General features: G+C 36.2%; 1 protein-coding gene and 1 long non-coding RNA gene across 4 annotated transcripts; one reads left to right on the plus strand and one right to left on the minus strand.

Moving 5' to 3' along the window:
* Positions 1-1,011: 1,011 nt before the first annotated feature.
* On the minus strand, positions 1,012-3,810 carry LOC148874731 (small ribosomal subunit protein eS28). 2 transcript variants are annotated; one of them, XM_088963628.1, is made up of 2 exons: positions 3,713-3,810; positions 1,012-1,427 (listed from the first exon to the last, which is right to left on the minus strand). In XM_088963628.1, exon 2 carries the CDS (start codon positions 1,424-1,426, stop codon positions 1,229-1,231), a length of 198 nt encoding a protein of 65 aa, XP_088819754.1. In that variant the 5' UTR covers position 1,427; positions 3,713-3,810; the 3' UTR covers positions 1,012-1,228. The 2 variants fall into 2 exon arrangements, with proteins under 2 accessions (XP_088819754.1, XP_088819753.1); XM_088963627.1 differs by having other exon boundaries at positions 3,706-3,810.
* A 2,548-nt stretch (positions 3,811-6,358) lies between these two features.
* Positions 6,359-23,035, plus strand: LOC148874732 (uncharacterized). 2 transcript variants are annotated; one of them, XR_016104787.1, is made up of 2 exons: positions 6,359-7,201; positions 22,158-23,035. It is a non-coding gene; the product is annotated as an uncharacterized LOC148874732 (long non-coding RNA). The 2 variants fall into 2 exon arrangements; XR_016104786.1 differs by lacking the exon at positions 22,158-23,035 and adding an exon at positions 20,642-20,997.
* The last annotated feature ends 396 nt before the right edge of the window (positions 23,036-23,431 follow it).

Raw genomic sequence — 23,431 nt, forward strand, 5'->3', positions numbered from 1 at the left:
CCTGGCATTAAAAAATGTAGACTGTAAAGCCCCGGAAAAGTTAGACCTTACGAGACACTCCACTTCACTTAGCCCTCTCAAACAGCAACTAGTTTGGTTTCAACCGGTTTTCAATTAATGGCAAATCCCAACACCTCCTTGGGAGTGAGCCCATTCAATTTGATTCCGATTCGAACCAAACAGATAGGAAGAAAAGGATATTCCCATTCGATTCCAATGATTTTCGATTCTGATTCAAAATCCATTTCAGGGAGCCAAACCCTAAAAACCTTGATTCAACCCCTTCTTTTAATTTTCTTTAATTTCAACATTACTCATGAATTTGCTGGAATGAATTTTTTTAATTTAATTACAGATGGATTTATTCTAATTAACCTCTGGATAGGATCTAAATTTGAAGTTCTGGACTGATCCACATCAATTCAAATAATTAGATAGAATTTAAATTCAATATTCCCATTCCTGGTGAAATGGCATTCCTCCATTAGATAGGAGGAACAGATCACTCCAATTCGATTCCGTTAGATTTGGAGTTTTGGACTGATCCACATCAATTCAAATAATTGGATAGAATTTAAATTCAATAATCCCATTCCTGTGAAATGGCATTCCCCCATTAGATAGGAGGAACAGATCACTCCAATTCGATTCCATTAGATAAGAGGAACAGACCATTACAATTCGATTCCAATGAATTTGGATTCTGCTTCCAATTCCAACCCTGAGAACCGAAAGCCATGTCATTTCTCCGAAGCTTATCTTGTGTCATTTATGCAGCTGAACCAAGGCTATCTTCAGCAACCACAACATGCAATGAGTCGTTTAACAAAACAAAGCCAATAGACGTTTAATAATAGTCTAAAATCCTAAATTTCCCAATCAGTAATAACCCTAAGGCGGGGCCAGCATCAACCAACTCTGTATGTTACAACAAAGGAATAGCTATATCAAAAAAAAAATGAAAAGACAAAAAAAATTGGTATGTAACAAATGTAAGTTACTAAACTAGCATTGAAGAATTAAAGGCAACGTAGATAAAAGATAATAACCTTCCTAAACAAAATCCTTGTTTCCAGATCACAAACACAAGCAAAATTTAGGAATTCATCAAAACCCAATCCATTTTGAAACTAGGTATTAGCTGTATGACTTCAATAGAGGATTCCCATTAAAACATAAAAAAAGATAAAACCTAACAGAAAAAAACCTTTGAAAATGTAACAGGCCCTCAGCGCAATCTCCTGGCCTCCCTTTCAGACTCGAGCAAGGTGAGGATATCACCCTCCCTGACAGGTCCCTTCACGTTCCTCATAATAAGCCTGTTCTGGTCATCCAGAAATTTGACCCTGACCTGAGTCACCTGTCCCCTTGACCCAGTTCGTCCCATTACCTTCACCACGACTGCAAGCTTCACCTGAGAATCCATCCTGCAAGGAAGTCACAAAAGTGAAGTACAGTTACTTGAAAAGCAGCCGGACAAGGCAAGTTCGAACCTACAATTAAATAGCTTAGCAAGGTACCATCAGCCCAACTCACAAAAACAGCAGCATGCACATCAGGGAAATGAACAGAAATCACGAGGTCAGGTAGTCTCAAATATAAAATGCTGGATCATTAACCACTAATCTCTGTTACTAGGGGTACTGGAAAATAACAAGGGTAACAGAAAAATTATTATGTTATATATATTCCAGGGTCCCTATGGTCAGTGTGGTAAACAACCTTTGTTTACCAGAAATAATTTAAGTTATAATAGATCTACCGCAGCAGCCTGAATTGAAATTAACCAATAACCACCAATCTCTGTTACTAGGTGTGCTGGAAGATAACCACAAGGGTAGAAGGAAAATTATTGTGTTAATTCATATATTCCAGGATGCCTAGGATCAGTGTGGTAAACAACTTTTGAGAACACCTGCTGATGACTACTGTCAGGTCACAGATGATTCTGAAATAAGTTGACAAATCAACCAAAGTCAACCCAATTAAACAAATAACAACATAGCAACCACAGCATTAACAAGAAACTAAGACTGATAAGCTTCGCTGAACTCAGTCTGGTAAAAGATTAGCAATTTGCAGTGCAATTATCAAAAAATCAAGGAAGTGGCAAGGCGGTATTAATCAGAAAGGGCTGCCAGGAGACAACCATGAACCATACAAAGATAAACAACCCCATAGTATGAAGAACTTTATTCCAAAGGATGAATCAATTCACAAATGGCACTTTCCAAGCATAAATCAAATAAGGATTCCTGGGGCATTGAAACAGGACTTGAAATACCACTCGTTTCTCAATCTCTCATCAACTTCCTTGCAACCACGAAACACCAAATAGAATTTTCTAGTCTTACTGCTATTTAGTATTGACAAGCAGTCCATTCATCAAACCAAAAAATACTCATTAAAAAATTCCACCCCTTCTATGATGGAACACATAAAAAATTCCACCCCTTCTATGATGGAAGACACGGAGCATCCAATAAAATGTTAGAATATGAATATCTCGATAACTTATGTGGTGCAATTTGCCAGAGTCATTGTCTAAGAGTACCACGTGCTAAACCTCCTATAAAAAAGTTGCTAAACACTATCAGATAGGCATCACGCCTGGTTGCCAACAAGCAAGTTTCAGCATGGTGTCCATATATAGAATGGCTAGAACATATAGTCTTAATATGTCTTGTGACACAGATAGGTAGTGCTGCATGCGCATGGAGAAAATTCAGAATCTTACAAGAATACTAGAGTCTACATATGAAAAAATGGATTCATACATACTAAAAATTTTAATACTATCGATATTATTCTGTTGTTTTGAATTCTGAAATCATGTACCAATAGATAAAAGATCTAGAAGTTTACTTTTGTTAAGCAACACTCTATAGGAAAACGACATTTAGATTGATTGTTCACTTGAGAGAGAAAAAAAAAGCAAGCGGAGCCGTGTTGAGTAGAGCCCTGAAGAGTAGAGGGTCCAACACAGACAATTAAAATCCATTGGCCCAATCTTCATATATATCAACAAAGACAATGACGCCCATAATGTAATTGGTAAAAACTTGTCGATCATGCTTGGTACCAAACAAAAAATATATATCATCAATATCTTGTGGCTTTATTACCCTTCAGATAAATAATCAACTAAGCAGGATGCATTTCTCATTATGATATGATGAAGATTAAAGTATATTTTCGATCTTAAGTACCCAAAAGTATTCAGAAATGGTTTGTTTGCACTCCAGTACCTAGAGACATTAGATGCAAACCATTATAACTATTTACTGGTAAAAAGCTATCAAGATTCGATAACCTTGTCTGATATCCATTGACAATAACCCCTACCGGGACCCCTTTCTGTTGGAGAACTAACAGATAAAAGCAGCCTAGGTGATTCACATGCTACTCGTCATCTTTGCCCCTGCAACCCCTTGGACCTTATGAGAAAATACATGAAAGATAGCATATTAAAAACCACACGAATCAGATCCCCTTGCCAAGTCTAAACATTTGATTCAGAAAAGAACACCAGATCCACCATTGTCTATCTAATCCACACACAACACAACATCGTATTCTGTGTCGAGCACCACTCTGAGATACAACACAAAGCTTCCAAGCGATAAAAAAATTGAACTAGAAGATCTAATCATGCTTCGAAGTATAGCGCTAGTGAGAAAGCAGGAAAGAAAGGAAAGAACTAACTTCGCACCTGTGCTCGGATTGGAGAACGCAAAGTTCAAAGAGAAGAAGTTGAAGGCCGCTCGCTCAAAGCTAACGCGCAACGAACAAAGAATGAGAAGAAACCCTAGCAATTGATCGGTTAAGAGGGTTTTTAACCTTGTTCGGTTTCGCATGAAATGACGATCGCATCCACCAATTTTGTTTATACGTCCATCCTGAAAGGGCATGATGGTCATTTTAGTATTAGGGTTGCAGGAATTCAGAGTGTTCGGTAGGGACATGGATCAATCCGAACCCGAACCGCTCATACCCACCCCGTCCCAAACAATATGCATATACTACCCTAAAGACGGAAAGATTATTTTACAAGAACATGGCAGCTAATGTGGAGATAGTGCTCAAGTAAAGAGTCTAATGGAAAAAATAAAAGTACCACCCACTCTTAAGGGCTGTTTGCTGTTCGGAAGACATTTATTCGGGTAATTGCATCCATCAATGTTCTTTTAATTTTTGGGAAATAAGAAAATGACCATTTAATTAATAAAAAACTCATGATTGAAAAGGGTAATTTTATCCCATTCAAGTGTTAGCAACTTTCCCCCAAAACCCCATTCATTTACTGTTATATTAGGGTGAAAAGTTGGTCAATGGAAAAATTGACCAATTTTCCCATATTCTTCTGCAAATACATGTAGGGCCCATAGAAAATACAGATTCCCCTAGATAAGTATTTTGGCCATTTACATGGGAAAATCTTATCCACCTAGACGTGGATAAGTTACTTTATCATTGCCATGTGATTTTGTTAGTCAAAAATACCCCTACTAACAGTTAAGCAAACCAAAAGAGAAAATTAATTAAGAAAAGAACTCACATATGATGAACAATGCAGATCTCCAACTGTCGCTCTTGGATCTGCTAACCTAACGACCTTTATAATCCACCATCCCTTCTACCATCTCTCCTCCTCCTCCTCCCAGCAGCAGAGATTCACTTGCTGAAGCATCACACACCTCCATTCTTCCCAGGCCTCCTCCCTCCCTCCCTCCCTCCCTCTCTCTCTCTCTCTCTCTCTCTCTCTCTCTCTCTCTCTCTCTCTCTTCTACACAATCAACAAAGATAATTGAGGAGAGACAAAGGGTAATGTTGGTAATAGTGTAAAAAATGAGCCTCTTATCCAAAAAAGTTGGTGAGACAAAAGAATATGGGTAAGTTGGAGTGTCGCATTTACCTAGGTAAAATTCAACAGAAAGAACTTGGGTAAATAAATTTACTTGGGTGAGTGAATTTACCCAGGTAAGCAAGATAGCAATAAACTAACAAGGCCCAAGTGGGAAAGTTACTTACCCATAATAACTAGAGAAAATAAATTTTCTACAGAAACCACATAAAACTAAAAAAATGAATATGTGTACCTTGGTCAATGGGACCACCCTTCCCCATCTCAAAATCCAAAAAAATGTAAAGAATAAAGATTTACAAAAAAAAAAACAAAAAACAAATTTAAAGACACTATGTTTTGGAGAGAGCAAAGTGTAGTGTCAACACCCGATTTTGCTCGGTCCGCCACTTGAACCTCCAACTCAACCCAAACACCCGATCAGACGCTTTTGTAAAATACCTAAAAACCCAAAATTCACCTCGAGAGCTCTCAGATCCATCGCTAAACCTGTCCGATACCAATCCGATGGCCCTAATCGACCCCCGCTTACACCTCAACCATTAGATCTGACATAACCATCAGACCTAGGATCTCTCAAAACACCTACCTGTAAAATTTCAACTCAAGATTCCCCTGTTTACTCCCTTATCAAATGAAGATTCCATTTCGACCTTCCTCATTAGCCTAAACACTTAAAACTCAGATTACATTGATCTTGACGCACCCGAACTGATCAGACTACATCTCTAGACTATGCACACACCAAAGCACCTACTCATGAAGTTTCAGCCTTAGATTCCCTCATTTTTCCATCTATTAAACCAAGATTCCACTTCAAAACATTCCATTGACCCAAATTCCTACAATCTTGACCCTCTGAGACAAACCATACCTCATAATCAGATCCCAGATACCTCCAAATACCCACTTCCCTCCATCGCACAAAGATTCTATTTTAAGGCATCAGATTTACCAGATTCTAAATCCGCCTGATTCATTCTAAGTTGACCCAATTTAACCTTACCAATCACATCAGACTGCCCAAAAACCCTACCCTGTAAAATTTCACTCGAAACTACTTTCGTTTACCCCTTCATCGAGCATAGATTTCATTCCGAGGCTCCAGATTAGCTGAACCAAGCCTTTTTCAGATCTGCCTGATCCGGGCCCAGTTGGGCCAATCTAACTCCATTAACCAACCCAGAATCCCCCAAAACCCCACCTTGCCAAATTTTAACCAAAAATACCTGCATTTATCCTTTCATATGAAAAGATTCCATTTCGATTAATCCGATTGGTCCACACTAGCAAACCCCCTCTGTGTTCAAACCCATCTCAACCCTCCATTTTTTACCCAAAATTTCATCCCTCTATACAGAGCCCCAGTTTGACCACTCTTTGACCCGGTTTGACCAAGCTTTTCCAAAATTACAAAAATGCCATTCGGAGTCCCTAAAATTACGAAAATGCCATTATCCCTAACATAAATAGACTTAACTTCCTAATTAAGGAGGAGACACTATTCACTCTCTTCCTCCCATCGACGATTCCTCTTCTCTCCCCTGTTCGAACGAAACCAGCAAGCGGCGATCTCCTACCAAACCTCCTGCCTTTCTCTCTCTCCCTCTCTCTCTCTCTTCCTTCTTCTTTCTTCCCTCTTCTTCTTCTTCTCCTTCATGCCATTTTTCTCTTTCCTTCTGTTCCGTCATCTCCATCACTCTTTCTCTCTCTCTCTCTCCTTCCCTTCCTTCTTCTTCTTACACTTTTCGAAATCCCTCTCCCTTTCCTCTTCTTCTTCCCACCGTATTCTGTTTCGCTTGTTTTCCAACGGCAGAGATCCCCTGTATCTCCAGTCAAATCTGATAGACCATCGTTTCAGTCCATCGTTCTCTTTCTCTCCCCTCACTTCATCGCCTTTACTATCATTCTGGATCGTTTGTTCAATCCCTTGCAGCATCCAAAATCTCAGGCTAAACTTCAGCCTAGGACATCACTATTGAAGGACGAACAATCCAAAACCGTAGCAGGTTGGCTCCCCCCTATTCATCGATCATTGCCAGGCCGAAATCCCAATCTGACTCGGGAGTTGCAGCGTTGGATTCCTCCCTGGTTCTCATTCGCCTGGCGGAACAGATCTGGCCGTAGCAGTCATCGTTTGTACTCCATCGGTGGCTAGGGGACTAAAATCCCATTCAATCTGTATTCCAGATAAGTATTATCAGAGCATGGTCTCCCTAGTCATCATCGGAGTTCCTGTCACCGGCCGAAATCTCGAATAGAACCGAAGCTCTTCAGATTGCGAAGACCGTCTGATTACTCTGTGCCGAGATCATTCTCAGGCAATATTCCTCTCAGGTAACGCTCTCCCCCATTCTGTATGTACGAACTTGAATAATTGACTTGGTCCGTAGTGGGGGAATGGGTTGTTCCAGCTCTAGTACCTCTAGGTATCATCCCGGATTTGCAATGTTTTTTCTTTATTTCCTTCCTTCATAATATTTGCGTTTTCCTTAGGATTAGAGGGTGTGTTCTCCCGTTTTTTCTGTTCCTGTAATTAGCTCACTTATTTCTTGATTCTCTATGGATATTTTGAATATTTATTACGAAGAATGCATGTTATTAATTTAGACACTTAGGAGTTAGGGCTGATGATTTTGTTTTTTCATTTGAAAACGCTTTCTACTTCTGTTATGGTACGTTTTTATAGTATGCTTTGTTGGTGTTAGTTTTAGTAAATAATTAATTGTACCTGTTTAAGATCACCATATGGGCCCTACCTATTGGACTTGGGAGAGGGGTGTCTACTCCCTTTCCACTCCCATCCAAGTCTTATCCAGGTTGGTTAGTCAGTGCCTCAGGCTATTGGAGTCGCTACTGAACCAAAATGATTTTGATGCCATTCTTGGAGGTCCCCTCACCTCCATTTCCTTAATTTGATGGGTGGCGATTCCATTTTCAGCCCAAATGGTAAGTGAGCCATTTTCGGTCATCACATATTGACGACTCCGTTGGGGACTTCTTGGACCATAGGTGGGGCCCACATGGGGCCCATTTGGCTTGATTGCCTTTTCTTGTATACATGTGTGCTTATGTGCCATCTCTTTTTATTTTAGTAATAACTGTTCATTTTTCTGATATTATTAAATATTTGTTTACTGCTTTATGTCTATTATTGCTTATATGCTTATTTACACTCTGCACACACCATTTTGCATTAGTTTTAGCATCCCATGTCCTATTCAGATGGGTCCTACTTGGTAGGTCATTGGGGCCTTGGTCCCAATAGTCGCACCGAATGCCCAAACCGGTTACTAACCAAAGAAGCCCATTTGTCCAATGGGTGGAGATTTGAAGACCGACAACTTTGTTGGAGCCTTGAGTCTAGGTGTCAACCCTTCCCTCATGCACCATACTCCATGTGTCAACCTAGTCATTTAGGATGTTAGTCACCTAGTTTGTTTGCTTGCATACCCCTTGTGGGGTCCACATCAAAATAAAAAAAAATATATAAACAGAAAACAAAAAATAGATAAAATGTCAAGAGTCCAATAAAAGTAAAATAGGAATAGAATAATAGGATAAAATATATGCAGATAAAAAACTGAAAAAATAAATAATAAAATCAAAAGTTAAAAAAATTATATAAGAAAAAATTCAAAAAGAGTAGAAAGGTTAGATACAAGTATACCTATAAGAAAATTAAAAAAATAAAAAAGAGAAAAGAAAAAGAAAAAAGAAAGAAAAAATTAAACATAAATTATGTAAAACAATCAAAATATCCAAAAAATATAATAATAAATAAAAGTCAAAAAACAATATAAAACCATAAATAAAAAAACAACAGAGAAAAAAAATATAAAAAATAAGCATAAAGGGCAAGTTTAAAGAAAAAGAAGAAAATAAAGAAAAGTAGAAAAAGAAAAAAAAAGAGAAGAGAGGATAAAAAAAGGGTAAAGCAAAAAAAAAGTAAAAGAAAAATTGATTGAAATAAAAAAGGGGGAGTAAGGTTTAGTTAAGCCCAAGCACACATAAAAGAAAAAAAAACAAGCAAACAAATTAAAAAAATCCAAAATCTTCAAAAAAATTGAAATAGAAAAAAAGAAAAAGAGGTAAAATAAAAAGAAAATTATTAAAATAAACAAGATTCCCATTAAAAAATCAAATAATAAAAGAGTAAAGAAATATATAACAATAAATCAAATAAAAAAATTGAAAGAGAGAAAAATTAAAGGGCAAGATTTTTTTAGGAGGAAAAAGAAAAAAAAAAAGAAAAAGAGATAATATAAAAAAAAATAAAAAAAGGAGTAAAATAACAAACTTCTTGAAATCCAAAATAAACTATTAAAAAAATAAATAATTAAAAATGAAAACTTTTTGAACATATGAATATATGAAAAATCAAGATAATAATGAAATAACGAATTCAAAAATTCAGAAAAAAATAAAAATACAATCAAAATAAAAGAGGGGTAAAAGAGAAAAAATTAAATAAAAAAATCTTCCTATTAAAAAATTGAAAAACATAAAAAGATAATAATAAATCCAAAAAATAAAAAATAGAAAAATTAAAGGTGAAATCTTAAAAAAAAAATGAAAAAGAAACAGAAAAAATGTAAAGAAAAAAAAAACATAGAAAAATAAATTTCTGAATAATACAAAATTAAAGTGATGTGTCAAAAAAAGAAATAAAATATTAAAAATAAATGGAAAAACAAAAAAAATCAAATAAAAATTTAAAAAATTAGTAAAAATAGAAATACAAAAAAGGAATAAGGAACAAAAAAAAAAGAAAAAATGTAAAAATGAAGGAAGAAAAAGAAATAAGGAAAAAAACAAAAAAAAGCAAGACCATTTAAATAAGTGAAATCCTGAATATTTCTTTAGGACAATTAAGAAAGTTAATTATAGCACAAATATATAAAAAAAATAAAAAAAAATAAAAAAACAAGAATTAAAGATCTAAAGAGAAGAAAAAAAATAAAAAACAAAAACAAAGATTTTCAAAAACAAAAAAAATAAAAATTCAAAACTAGAAATTAAAAAAATACAAAAAAATCACCTTGGATCTATAAAGGAGCCACAAAAAAATAATAATAGATAAATAGATGGTAAAATGTGGGATTTGTGCAAAGCAATAACATGAAATTAAAAATAAAAGAAAGAAAAAAATAAAAAAGTTATAATAGTATCAAAATTCAAAAAACTAAATAAAATAAAAATAAGATAAAAGTTCAAAATAATAAAAAAAATGAGAACATATTAAAAGTAAAAAAAAAATCCAAAACACAAAATACCAAAAAAAAACGAAAACTCCAAAATAAAAAAATGCAAAAAAGGAAAAAATGTAAAATCCAAAAAAGAAAAAAAGAGGATGAGGATGATCCAAATTTCTTTGAATTTGTTTTAATTAACCAAAGTTTTGGGAAATGTAATAAATGTATTACCAAACAAAAAAAAACAAAAAATGATACAAATGACGAGACAATCACAGAAAAAAAGAAGAAAAAAAAAGGAAAAGAAGAAGATATATACAAAGGTGAGTAAGCAAAATATGAGATAATGGTGCACTATGATCTAATTGATGTCTTTTTTTAGAAGAGGTTATTCTCGAAGATCCCAAATTCAAAAAGCAGTGCGGTTCAACCCAAAATCTTTACCATGTCTGAAGTTCCTCCTAAGACTGATTGCATCCCTCAAGTGGCAGTCCCACAAAAAATAGAGACAACTGTGCCGACTCATGTCTGTTAAGGTGACTACCTCCATCTCCAAGAAACATTGAATGAGATGTCTATCAAGTTGACCAAATTGGAAGCCGATAAATCTTAAACTGCTCAATCTACTCCCGCAATGGAAACACAACCATCTCTCCCTCCCACATCCTATGCCTTTGCATCATCTTCATCCTAGAACCATGGTCCCATGCCAAAAGCAACATATTGGTCATCTCCCATGCCTTTGCATCGTCTTCATCCTAGAACCAACTCATCAGTCAAGGACATTTCCCACCCACAACTTTGAGAATTCAACCATGCTTCCACCCATTGCTGCATTCTTAGGGGAAAAGAATTTGAATATTATTGCCAACCAATTACCATTCCAAGATTCCCTCAAGATTGAAATAGAGCAGATGAAAGATGAGCAAAAGAGGCTAAGGCTATGTTTGGTTTGAAGGAAAAGGTAAGGAAAGGAAGGGAAAGGCAATTTCCCTACCTTTTCCTTCAAACCAAACACTGCCTAAAGGGATGCCCACAAACCCATCTGAAGATCTTTTGCGATGACATGTTTCAATATGGCTCAAACGAGAAGTTATTCATTCAGATGTTTTAGAAGAGCCTTACAGGGAGTGCTAGAACTTGGTTTGCAAATTTGGTAGATGAAAAGAAGAGGACTTGGAAAGGTGTTTCAGAAGCATTCTTGGACCAGTTTCCTTACTACATGGAGTTAGCACCTGATCGAGCTGAACTTGAGTTTATGTCTTAGAAGTCAGGAGAAAGTTTCTTGGATTATGCATATTGATGGTGTGAAATGGCAGCTAAATTACGACACACAATGCTGAAGGAAGAGATGATATGATTATTTATCAAGACATTGGAGGATCCATATCATACATTGTTGATTGCATAACCTTTGGAGGATTTTAGTGATGTGAAGGGAGCTGTCAAAATTGAAGAGGCTCTTAGGCAGGGTCGAATCAACCCGGTGATGATCCCCAAAAATTTGCCATCAGTTGGGAAGTCCTCTCTAAAATATAATGAAGGGAATAAAGTTCAAGCTATTTCTGCTTTTGAGTCTCAGGTACCTCAAGCCCATTATCCCAAGAGTTTCAAAGTTGCAACTTATTTCAGATCTTTTCAGACCAGTTGGATTGTACTTGAGCAGACATATTATCCCTCACTTGCACAAGCACAAACATATTATCTGCCTCCTATAACCCCAATTACTCATCAATCTCCTCAAAAAGAAAGAAGAAAACTTTCCCCTTTGCCATGTGCTCATTCTCAACTGCTCCCTGCTTTAGTGCAAGGTGGATTTTTGCGGTTGCTTACATGGAGGCCTCCACGAGAGCCCAAACCTAGAAATTATGACGAGAATGCTCATTGTGATTATCATCAAGGACCTGGTTACATCACCGATCATTGTTGGCGGTTGAAGTTTGCAATTCAAGATTTGATTGATGGAAACATTCTCACTTACCAGGACCTCGTGCAAATGCAACATTTTACAGAAGTTCTCCAGAACCTACTACTCGATTCAGGGAAAAAATTTGACACTTTTGTCAATTTCTTGGGTGAAGGAAAGGCTTTTTCAGATCCTAGCATTCTTATCACTCCCGTTAGAATCCCTTACCAATGGCCCATTCTTTTAGAGTCAAGTCATCATCTAGTAGGACCTCTTGGCTTCGACCCAAGCATGCTATAAATTCTCTACCAACTTTCAGAGGAAGTAGTCACTATAAGGAGAAAATTTTGATGTCGTTGCAGCCTCAATTGAGCAAAGTCACTAATTCTAATTTTGAGCCATCATCGATAATCGAGGACTTGACCTTTGGGCAGACTGTAGATTGTGCAATGGAGAGCTTACCTAAGAAAGACATTTCTGTGATCGATTCGAATGTTTTTCTAAGAGCTGAGAATAATTTTTCTATTTGCTTTGCTATTTCAAATGTTGTCTTTGATACTGGGGCACTTTTGTCAATTTGGATGTAACTTTTGAGTAGGGAGACAATGCTCTCTACCTTACTTCCACATTTATCAAGAGCATCTTTTCGTAGGGCAGCCCATCTCATGGGTCCGACCTCTTCCTTCAATAAATTACCAGTTTTCCCCAATCATTTTCTATCATTTGCTTTTTCCTGAATCACTTATTCATGATGAAACAATAAACCCCATTGGGTCCTATTACCTTTAGGAAAATATGGAAATTCCCCTTTCTAAGAAAGTTGCCTAATTAAAGCCTAAAAAAATCGAGGATTTACAATGAATCTCCAATGAATAAAAGTACTGATCCTACCCCTACCCACCTCATTGAACATTCCAAATAACCCTAAGCTTATATCCCAATCTTTTTCCATGAGCGCCCAAATATCTTAAACTGGGGCATTTTTGACAATTTAAAATTGTATCCTCTACCAATTTCTCCAAAGCCAACACAAAGTAAGGATATCATTATGACCTAGCGCTTCACCAATTGATAAAAGAAAGGACTGGAGGCCGCCTTTGGCCATTTTTTTATTCTCATATGACCATATTCTTTCTTAAAATCCGTTAGTCAGCTCGATTGATCCAATGCATAAATGCCTTTTCCTTGGTGAACTTGTTAAATTTCCGATGCACCTTTGCAGAGCCAAAAAAAAAGAGAGAGAAAAGAAATAAAAAAGGAAAAAAAAGAGAAGAAAGAGGAATGAGCAATGAAGAAGAAATCGGTTTAACTTAGAGTGGAGGATTGATCAAGGAAGTTTGAAAAATTGGAAAGCTTTGAGGAAATAAAAGACAAAGAAATTCAAAGTAGGGAATCTAAGGCAAATGAAAGTGAAAAGGAATGATGAAGGGGTATATGTTTCAATCATTTTAGAATCAGTTGGCTTGAGTATTTGTCTGTCAATTCTTTGACATTTGAAGTCGACCATGATCGATGAAGTAACATGATTCATAGTTGATGATGTGAAGAGTATGTAAAAAAAAAAGGAAAAAAAGGAAAAAAGGAGAAAAAGTAAGAAGAAAAGATGAACAAAAATGAGGGTGAAGAGAAATAGCAGCCCTGCATAAGGGTCAAGCATGTGGTTTTCCATTGTAAATAAGTTTTTGAGCCTTTCACCCTTCATTTCAGATCCCTTGTCCTAGACCACGTTTTGTCCCATTCACTAAGTCCTCCTTGATCTTTTAAAAATTGGTAATTTAACACAGGATAGACCTAGTTGGCTAGCGATAAAGGACTTTGTTTTGAACATTCTTCAATCCATCATTTCTCATCACAAATCTTCCTGTTAATCAAGAACTGGGGCAGTTTCCCATAAAACTTGGGTGTTTTTCAAAGCGAATACATGATTGTCTCCTTTGCATTTTTTATGCACATGACTTTATAATTATTAAGGTTTCGATCAGTTCTTTTGAAGAGGGGCAAAAATTTTAATCTCTTGCTAGGTCATGACATGGGTCCCTTTGGACATAGTTGTTCTGTCATCTCCTGTTTCAGTTTCATAACTCCCAAAAAAAGTGTACAGTAAAAAAGAAGATAAAAATTCCCTTCTCCTTTATGTTTGAGATGCATTATCTTTCTACTTTGGAAGTTACAAAGGAAAAGTAAAAAAAAAAAAAAAGAAAGAAGAAAAAGAAAAGAAGAGAGATAAAATGAGGGCATCAATGGCTTTTGACACCCAAATTGAGCACAGATATGTTTCAAAGAAGCTTAGGCCACATCATTGCGAAAGTCTTTTAAAAAGGAACTCAGTTGTTCATTGTGCACAAAACAAAATCAGAAAAATAAAAATAATAAAATAAAATAAAACATAAGTAAGAAAAAGAAAAATGCAAAGTGTGGTAAAAATGTAAAGAGAAATGATTCCCAACAAGGAGAATGATCAAGTAAGAAATGACAATTAAGCTAAATCGAATCTGTTGAGATGACACTTCTTGAATTTTTATTGCACTTTGCATCTGGTATGTTATTGGCATTTTTGAATTTTTAGTCTTGTCATCATTTTCATCATTTTGCACATGAATTTTTCTGCCATAGCACAATAAATTTTCCGCCATTGCATAGGAGTTTTTCCACCATTGCACACTTTTACACAATTGAACAATAAATTTTCTGCCATTGTACAAGAGTTTTTCCGTTGCATAGCACATGAGTTTTCCGCCTTTAGCACATAACAAATGAGGTTTTTCCGCTGCATAGCACATAACACACAGACTTTTTGCCTTTTGGCGCATTTCAAATCAAGAATTTTCACTATTGCACATGAGTTTTCCGCCTCCAACATAGAATAAATCAGATTTTCTACTGCATAGCACATGAACATTCCGCCCTTTTGTACATTACAAATCAGAATTTTTCACTTTTTAGCACATGTTTCTTCGCTTTATAGCACATAAGCTTTCCGCTATTGCACATGAGTATTCTGCCTCTAGCACAAAATAAATAAGAAATTTCTGCTTTTTAACACATGTTCTTCCGTTTTTTACCACAAGTTTCTCCACTTTATAGCACATGAGTTTTTCACCTTTGGCACATCACATATAAGGTGTTTTTACTTTTTAGCACATGTTTCTTTGCTTCATAGCACATGAGTTTTTTTGTAGAACAACACATGAACATTCCACCATTTGACACATTAGAAATCCAAGTTTCTTATTACATAGCACATAGGGTATCCACCCCTCTGGCACATAATGATTTCCATTGCATAGCACATAGATTTTCTGCTACATAGCACATAAGTTTTTCTGCCACTTTGGCACATTATAAATTACTGATTTTCCGCTTTATAGCACATAGATTTTCCGCCATCTGGCACATCCTAAATCATATTTTCCGTTTTATAGCACATGTTTCTCTGCACTATGGCATATGCTTTACTGCTTTATAGCATATGAGCATTTTTGCCACTTTGGCACATCATAAACCATTAATTTTTCGCTTTATCGCACATGTATTTTCTGCCACTTTGGCACATCATAAATCAAGTTTTTTGCTAAACAGCACATGAATTTTTGTCTTTTGGTACATTTCCACTTTAGTTTTTTTGCCATTTAGCACATTATAAATCAGATTTTCCGCTGCATAACACGAGTTTTCCACCTTTGGCACATTACGTATGAGAATTTTCCGCTACATAGCATATGAGTTTTTCGCATCTAGCACATCATGAATTAGAATTTTTTCACTACATAGCACATAAGTTTTGCTTCTAGGACATCGTAAATCAGATTTTCCGCCCTCTAGCACATCATAAATCACCGATTTTCTTACTTCATAGCACACAAGTTCCGTTGCATAGCACAATTATCTTATCAACACCTTGGCACATCATAAATCACCGATTTCTTCACTTTATAGCACAAATTTTTTCTACTACACTAGCATACCACAATTTTGATCAAGGCTTTATCATTGTTTTCATCGCTACATGGCACATTATGGTTTTTAATTTTATGTTTCTTACCTCACGGCAAATAATTAACCTCACTCCACAAGATCATCCATCACTTGTTGGAAAGTTAGCTACTACCAAAATTAAATAGATTTCATACATTGAGTTTCTTATATCACTATTTTCTACTTGTTTTTAATGCTTTTCTTTAAGCAAATGTACCTTGATTCCAAAGGTTCTTAATACCTAGGAAGTGTCACTTTGCTAAGAATAAAATGTCCTGAACTTGATGAAACGATACTGCATGGGAATTCCTTTTTGTCTCATTCTTCCTTCCTTGTTTTGCCCATTTTCCAAGCTGCCCTTCGCAAAAATCTCAGTGTGCTTCTTTTGGTCTTCGTTGTTTCGTAGTTTCCTACCTCACAACAAAGATGGGAAGCTGTCAACACCCGATTTTTGCTCGGTTCACCGCCTGAACCTCTAATTCACCCCAAACACCCGATTAGACCCTTTTGACCTCTCTAAAACACCCAAAAACCCAAAATTCACCCTGATAGCCTTCCGATCCACTGTTAAACCTATCCGATACCAATCCAATGGTCCCAATCAACCCCTACTTACACCTTAACCACTAGATCTGACACAACAATCAGACCCAGTATCTCTCAAAACACGTACCCGTAAAATTTCAACTCAAGATTCCCCTGTTTACCCCCACATCAAGAAAAGATTCCATTTCGATCTCCCTCATTAGCCTAAACACTCCAAACCCAGATTACCTTGATCTTGACACACCCGAACTGATCAGACCACACCTTTAGACTTTGGACACACTAAAACACATGCCCATGAAGTTTCAGTCCTAGATCCCTTCATCAAACCAAGATTCCACTCTGAAACATCCCATTGACCCAAATTCCTACGATCTTGACCCTCTAAGATTGATCAAACCTCATCATCAGATCCCAAACACCTCCAAATTCCCACCTGTAAAATTTCACCCCAAAACACCTTTGCTTATCTCTCCATCGCACCAAGATTCTATTATAAGGCTCTAAATTGAACGAATTCAAATCCGCCCGATTCGAGCCTAGTTGACCTAATTTAACCTTACTAATCACATCAGACTACCAAAACTCTACCTTGTGAAATTTCACTCGAAACTACCTTTGTTTACCCCTTCATCGAATATAGATTTCATTCTGAGGTTCTAGATTAACCGTACCAAGCCTTTTTTAGATCTACTTGATCCGAGCCCATTTGGGCCAATCTAACCACACTAACTAACCCAGAAACCCCGAAAACCCCACCTTTCCAAATTTTAACAAAAAATATCCACATTTACCCTTTCATATGAAAAAGATTCCATTTCAATCAATCCTACTGGTCCACACTTGCAAACCCCCCCTCTGTGGTCAGACCCATTTCAACCCTCCATTTTTGACCCCAAATTTCATCTCTCCATCTAGAACCCCGGTTTGATCACCTTTGACCCGGTTTGACTAGGCTTTTCTAAAATTTTAAAGATACCATTTAGAGTCCCTAAAATTATGAAATTGCCATTAGCCCTAACATAAATAGAGAGTTGACTTCCTAATTCAGGAGGAGACACTCTTCATTGTTTTCCTTCCTTCGACAATTCCTCTTCTCTCCCTTGTTCGAACGAAACCAGTGAGTGGCGACGATTTCCTCCTGATTAAGGAGGAACTAAATTGTCTCGTATCTTGTATGTTCAAATGAAGAAAAAACAAAACAAATGTTTGCAAGATCTTAAGAGCTCAAGTTGGTATAGTTATGAGATAAACTTAGCAAATAAAGAAAATTGCACAACTTGAGAGGAAATAAATAAACAGACAAAAGACACAAGATTTTTATAGAAGCTTATCTAACCCTACCTACGCCTTCTACCTCAGATCACCACTAAGGATTTTCGCTAATAGGCTGGATTTTCCGGACGCTAGCCAAGCCTTTACAACCAACAAGACTTCATGGGTACCTGCAATACCTAAAACCAATTGGGACTTTACAAGTGCCTACAAAACCTTATAGTTAAGCTTAATAGAAGTGCCAACAAGACCTTGATGATTGAACACCCACCTACTCAAGGACGTCTCTTTCTTTAGCTCAGGAGTAGATTTACAAGCAAGAGCAGCCTCTCGGTAGCTAAATATGTCAATACAAGCTCAAACTAACTTAATTTTTAGAGTTTCTCATATGCTCACCTTAGTGAAGAGACTCCCAATAGAAGGGTGAGACTGTATAAGCTCAAAATTTCTTAGCTTTGCTTACATTTAACACTATTGAAGTTTAAGGATCTCTTCTACAAAAATAAATATAGCTAGTTTGCTCTCTAAAAAAACAACTAGATATATTATGCACAAAGAAAATTCATGTTTTTCACAAGCCTTGATTCAACTTATTGCTTCTTATTTTGAACCAAGTGGAACTCCTCCATTTATAGAGGATTTGAGATCAATTGATCATTTTTTAGCCATTGAAGGGATTTTCCTTCTTTAGAAATGATTAAAATTTCCCCATCATATTAAAAGAGTTTCCACATAAGGTATTAGTCATTAGAGCCTTCAACTTCAAAGTAGTCGATTGCCAATTTTGTCAGTCGGCTACTTGAATAAGGGAGGAATCTTTTTTCTTTCTTGATTAACTGGTTCCTCCATATCAATCAACTAGTATCACTTGAACTCAATTTGTCTAGGTTAGTTGACTTTGCTTTTCTAAGTAGTTAACTAGTCTTTGAATGGAAGGGAGATCCATCATATAGATGGCCGAACCATGCAAGGTGGCTGGGTAAAATTTCAAAAATGTCATTTTTCCCTTTCGGGAATCGTATTCTCAGTTTTAGAAAAATTGCATTTTTTAAAGATTGTTCTTGATCCAAACAGGATCAGATCTGAAACCAAAAGAAAGTGAGAGCAATACCTGGTACGAAATCCACATGTGTAGCTTCCAAAAAGAGAGTACCAAAACCCGCTTCCACTAAAAATGGCGTAGCTTGAGATGAAGCAGGTTCAACAATGTAGTCCTTCAACAGGAACTACAATACAACGACTTGGATCAGGCAAGGGAGGTGAGCACGAATTCAGATCTGATTATTCTTGCAAAATCTGAATCAAGAATTGATCTTTATCAGTTCAAGAATGGAGATTGAATAGGGTATATGGTGGCGAGAGTAGAAGGAGAGGGAGAACTAAGATCAGTGTGTAAACTTGGACCAGTTCGCCCTCTCCTACTTAAATAGCTTAAAGAACTGATCTTCTAATCTGATTAGGAGTTTCCTAATCCAAATCTTTATTTGGATCTGGACTCTTTAAGTGGATAAGACTTATCATCTTATCCTTATCTGCTTATCCAAACCCATATCCATATCAATCCAATTAATCTTTGCGCTTTAGGCCCATTAAGGAGGTAGCTCACGTCCCTTTATATTTGCTGGCTAACTTGGCTCTCTTTGTATGGCATGGGATCCTAACATTGATCTCACAAAATCCATATGGGTTCAGCCTAGCCTCTGTTATAAGGTTTGTTCGAATTCACTATTGTGCACAGTGAACCCCTGAGTCCATCAATATTGGCTCTTAATGGGCCCAACATTTACACTAAATGATTCTTGAGTCCACCCACCTTATGAAGGCCCAAGGATTATGGTTCTTAAGTAAGATTAACCCATCAGGTATAAAATCCCTAAATGATCTTACACTTAACCTCTCAGCCCATAATGATCAAACACTGTTTGACAAGAGAGGACCTCTCCCTCGGTTGCAAGGTACAATGTTGCACTCTTTGCTCGGATGGATCTCGAGAATTAAAACCTTTTGCAAACCTTTTCATAAAACACAATATAATATATATATATATATATATATATATATATATATATATATATATATATATATATTCATATAAATATATTTTACAAAAACAAATATCAAACACAGTTGAAATTGACTGCCGACAGTTTTGGTTTCCATCAGAGAGAGTGCAACCCCTGATCATTCAATTTGTTCGATAAAGGGGCTGATCCTGTCACTATGATCACCCACTCGAGTGAATTCTCAGATTGCCCCAACATACTCAAGTTTTGACCCCTACTAAGGATCTCACTAATTGGCATTACAAAGATAACCCAATCCAACACTTAGTACAACACCATAATCGAGTCTAGGGGTTAGGTGTAATTTTCCAGTTTTGCTTACTAGTCTCCAAGGTCTAGGGCATAACTGGAAAATTGTCCGGGTTTAGTGTTTCAAGTAAACACACACTATATGTGCTTCAAGTCCCACCCAGGCAGCTGAGACAAGATACCCCAACCGACTTGGCAGCACATCAGTGTCAGCCTTGGTAGGATAAACCTCCACAGGTTTATCCAACGACTGTGAACATTCTAAACTAACAAGAGTTTCATAAATGTCCAATTTAATGGTAATTAATAGAAACATACCAAATATAACATGAACCAATTATGTACTTTCACTCATTTACAATAAATGGATCTGTACATCAATTTGATTGGAGCTAAGGGCATACACTATCTAATAGTCTTCTCACGCAAGTTGTATTTCATGCCTCAATTAGTCAACTAAACTTTTAGAGGTAGTCGATTATAATTCACAGTCCTAGCATTTTATGCCTTGGCTATTACGGTTAATCGACTATGCTATTTGAGGTAGCTAACTATGTTTCATGATTAGGCTAATGTTGCTTAACAAACATCCCAACACTTGGAAACAATGGAAATTCTAATCCAAAGGTTTGAGATCCTTTCTATTGGCTTTCATAATGTATTTTTTGCTTATAATCTCTTGTTTAAGCTCAAGAAAGCCTTAGAACCACATCTATTCTAGTTGATGGTTTCTAAGAATGATTATATTAGGTTCAGTCTTATTGAGCATCTTGAGAGTACATCATGCAACTAATTATATCAATATCCTAAATGATAAATACAATTTGAGTATAGTTTGATGTTGTATTCTCCTCAGTGAGATGTTGTAGTAGTTTCCTTAGAACAACTCTAAAAATATTTAAATTCTTCAATATCCTTGAATTACTTGGAGGTTTCTCATTTGGAGAGATGTTGTGATGGGTAGACATGTTTAAAGCATAAGCAATAACCAACTTAACAAAGTTTTCACTTCATCTTTGGTAGCATTTTAACTTTAATACGTTCTTGGCATAGAAAGGCTTATTAAAGATTGCACACTTAATTACACTACTAGCACTCTCAATGAGTTGTTAAAACATATAAGGTCAATATAGAGAAGTTGAAGATGAGAAAACAAAGAAAAAAGAGGAAGGGCGAAGAAAACAAACCAGGAATGCACGAGCTTTTAGTTTGATTCTAGAGTGGTGTCACCGCTGCTATGGAGTTTATGAAGTGAGAAGAAGAGAATAGAAGACACATCCCCGAATATAAGAAAGCCTTATCTTCTAGGAATAGAGAGTAATCTTGACTTTTAAAAAACTTTAGGGGCTATTTTGGAACCCAAAAATCAAATATGCACTTATTAAATACGCCTAAATTTTGGGCTACTCGATTAAGCACTTATTCAAGCTTATTTTCCAAACACCTATAAGCACTTATTGGTGTGGGCACGACCCAAAATAAGTGCTTATTTGAGCAATCCCAAAACAAGCACTTATTGAATAAGCAATCCCAAACTTGGCCTCCCAACTTCATTTTTTAAATGTTGTTCATTGGATTCTAGCTTTAGAAAATCTCTCATCATCAACTCCCTTGGTTGTTGCATGGTACTATCAATGTCACATGGATTGTGGAATTGATATTTGTCTAAGCATTTATCACCCACATGATAATTAACAATTCATTAACACTAAAAATGATGCACCTGCTACTTTGTCACAATTGAATTAATAGGCTACACCGCTAGCATGCCGTCTTATATGTGTTGGGTGGGGCAATGCATATATTTTGTATGTTGGGGATTGTCAATGGTATTATTGTAATTATAATTTGATTTTTTCACCATTTTGATGTATCCATTTGTTAAAAACCCAAAATCTTAGCATCCTCTTTAGGGGGGAGGTGAGTAGTTAGAAGGGAACTAAGGTGTAAAGGTTAAACAAGAGATCCCCTTGACATATAAATTGTGTGCCTATACTTACCTTGTTAATGCAACATAAAGTGCCTTTTTACTAATTTGTGTGCCTTCTTTATTGTCTTTCGTATGTTGTTGCTTTCTTTTGTAGGCTTACTCAACCCTTCCAAGTGCCACATGAGGCATCAATGACTAGTCTTGTGATAGTTGGTATCAAAGCCCATTAGCCAACTAGTTTCATAAGTTGGTATCAAAGCACATTAGCCAACTACTATTATAGCTGGTATCGGAGCCAAGAGCTCATTGACACATTCCGACCCTCAAGTAGTAACAATGCTTGTAGCATAATGAAGAGTAATCGAAATATCGCCAAAGAGATACAACTTAAGCTTTTCCATGGCCATGAGATTGATGAGGCACTTGACGATGAAACCCTTAAAGACAAAGCCCCAAAGGCCGAATATCTAAATCTAGCAGGTGCAACAAAACAGTTGACAAGCTAGTAGCCTTCAATGCTCACATCCTCCAATGTGAGGTCACAATTAGTAAAACTCATGATCGAGTAGAAGAAATCCACCTCAACATCGAATCCATTGAAAGTGTGATAGTGGAAATGGAAAACCGCTTTAATGGAGTCATAAATAAGGTCCAAGACATCTTGAATGACACCTTCAAGGAAGTTCTTGGGGTTGTTTCTTGGTAAGAAGGGAGCTTCTCACAATCTACCATGCAAGACCAAGTTGATAAACTGAAAGCTGAGTAGGCAACATGGAGTAGAGCCATGCCCACATCCACTACCATTTAGGGGTGTCAATTGACCAGTTTTGGTGATTGGATCCAATCCGATCCAAACATTATCAAATCAGATTTGGATGGTTCGTTATAATTATTGGATTGGGCCAATCCAAAATAAATTGGTCCATATTCTTATTGGTTTGAATCGGACCTAAATCAAATTTCTAATAATCCAATCATGAGGCCAAACTCTTGTCCAATTTGAAACTGATTAGAATTGGAGTTAGCATAAAATCACTTTTACAAAAGCACTTTTATAAAAGTACTTTTATGAAAGCACTTTTATAGAAGTAGTTTTATCAAAGCACTTTTACGAAAGCACTTTTACAAAAGTATTTTTATAAAAACACTTTTACAAAAGTTCTTTTATAAAAACACTTTTACAAAAGTACTTTTACATGAAAGCACTTTTATGAGAGTACTTTTATAAAAGCACTTTTATGGAAGTACTTTTATAAAAGCACTTTTATGAAAGCACTTCTACAAAAGAACTTTTACAAAAGCACTTCTACGAAAGTACTTTTACAAAAGCACTTTTTCAATGTTGAGAGGGTATATTTTTGTAATTTTCAAATTTAATATATTTTTGTGATTTTTTATGTGTTTATTTTTTATATAATTTTTGATATT

Source organism: Nelumbo lutea, chromosome 1, assembly GCF_056320005.1.
Source record: "Nelumbo lutea isolate HS-2025 chromosome 1, American lotus-T2T, whole genome shotgun sequence".
Classification (NCBI taxonomy): domain Eukaryota; kingdom Viridiplantae; phylum Streptophyta; class Magnoliopsida; order Proteales; family Nelumbonaceae; genus Nelumbo; species Nelumbo lutea.

Coding starts and splice junctions, on each gene's coding strand:
- LOC148874731 (XM_088963628.1), bottom strand. CDS start 1,426: ATGGATTCTCAGGTGAAGCTTGCAGTCGTGGTGAAGGTAATGGGACGA.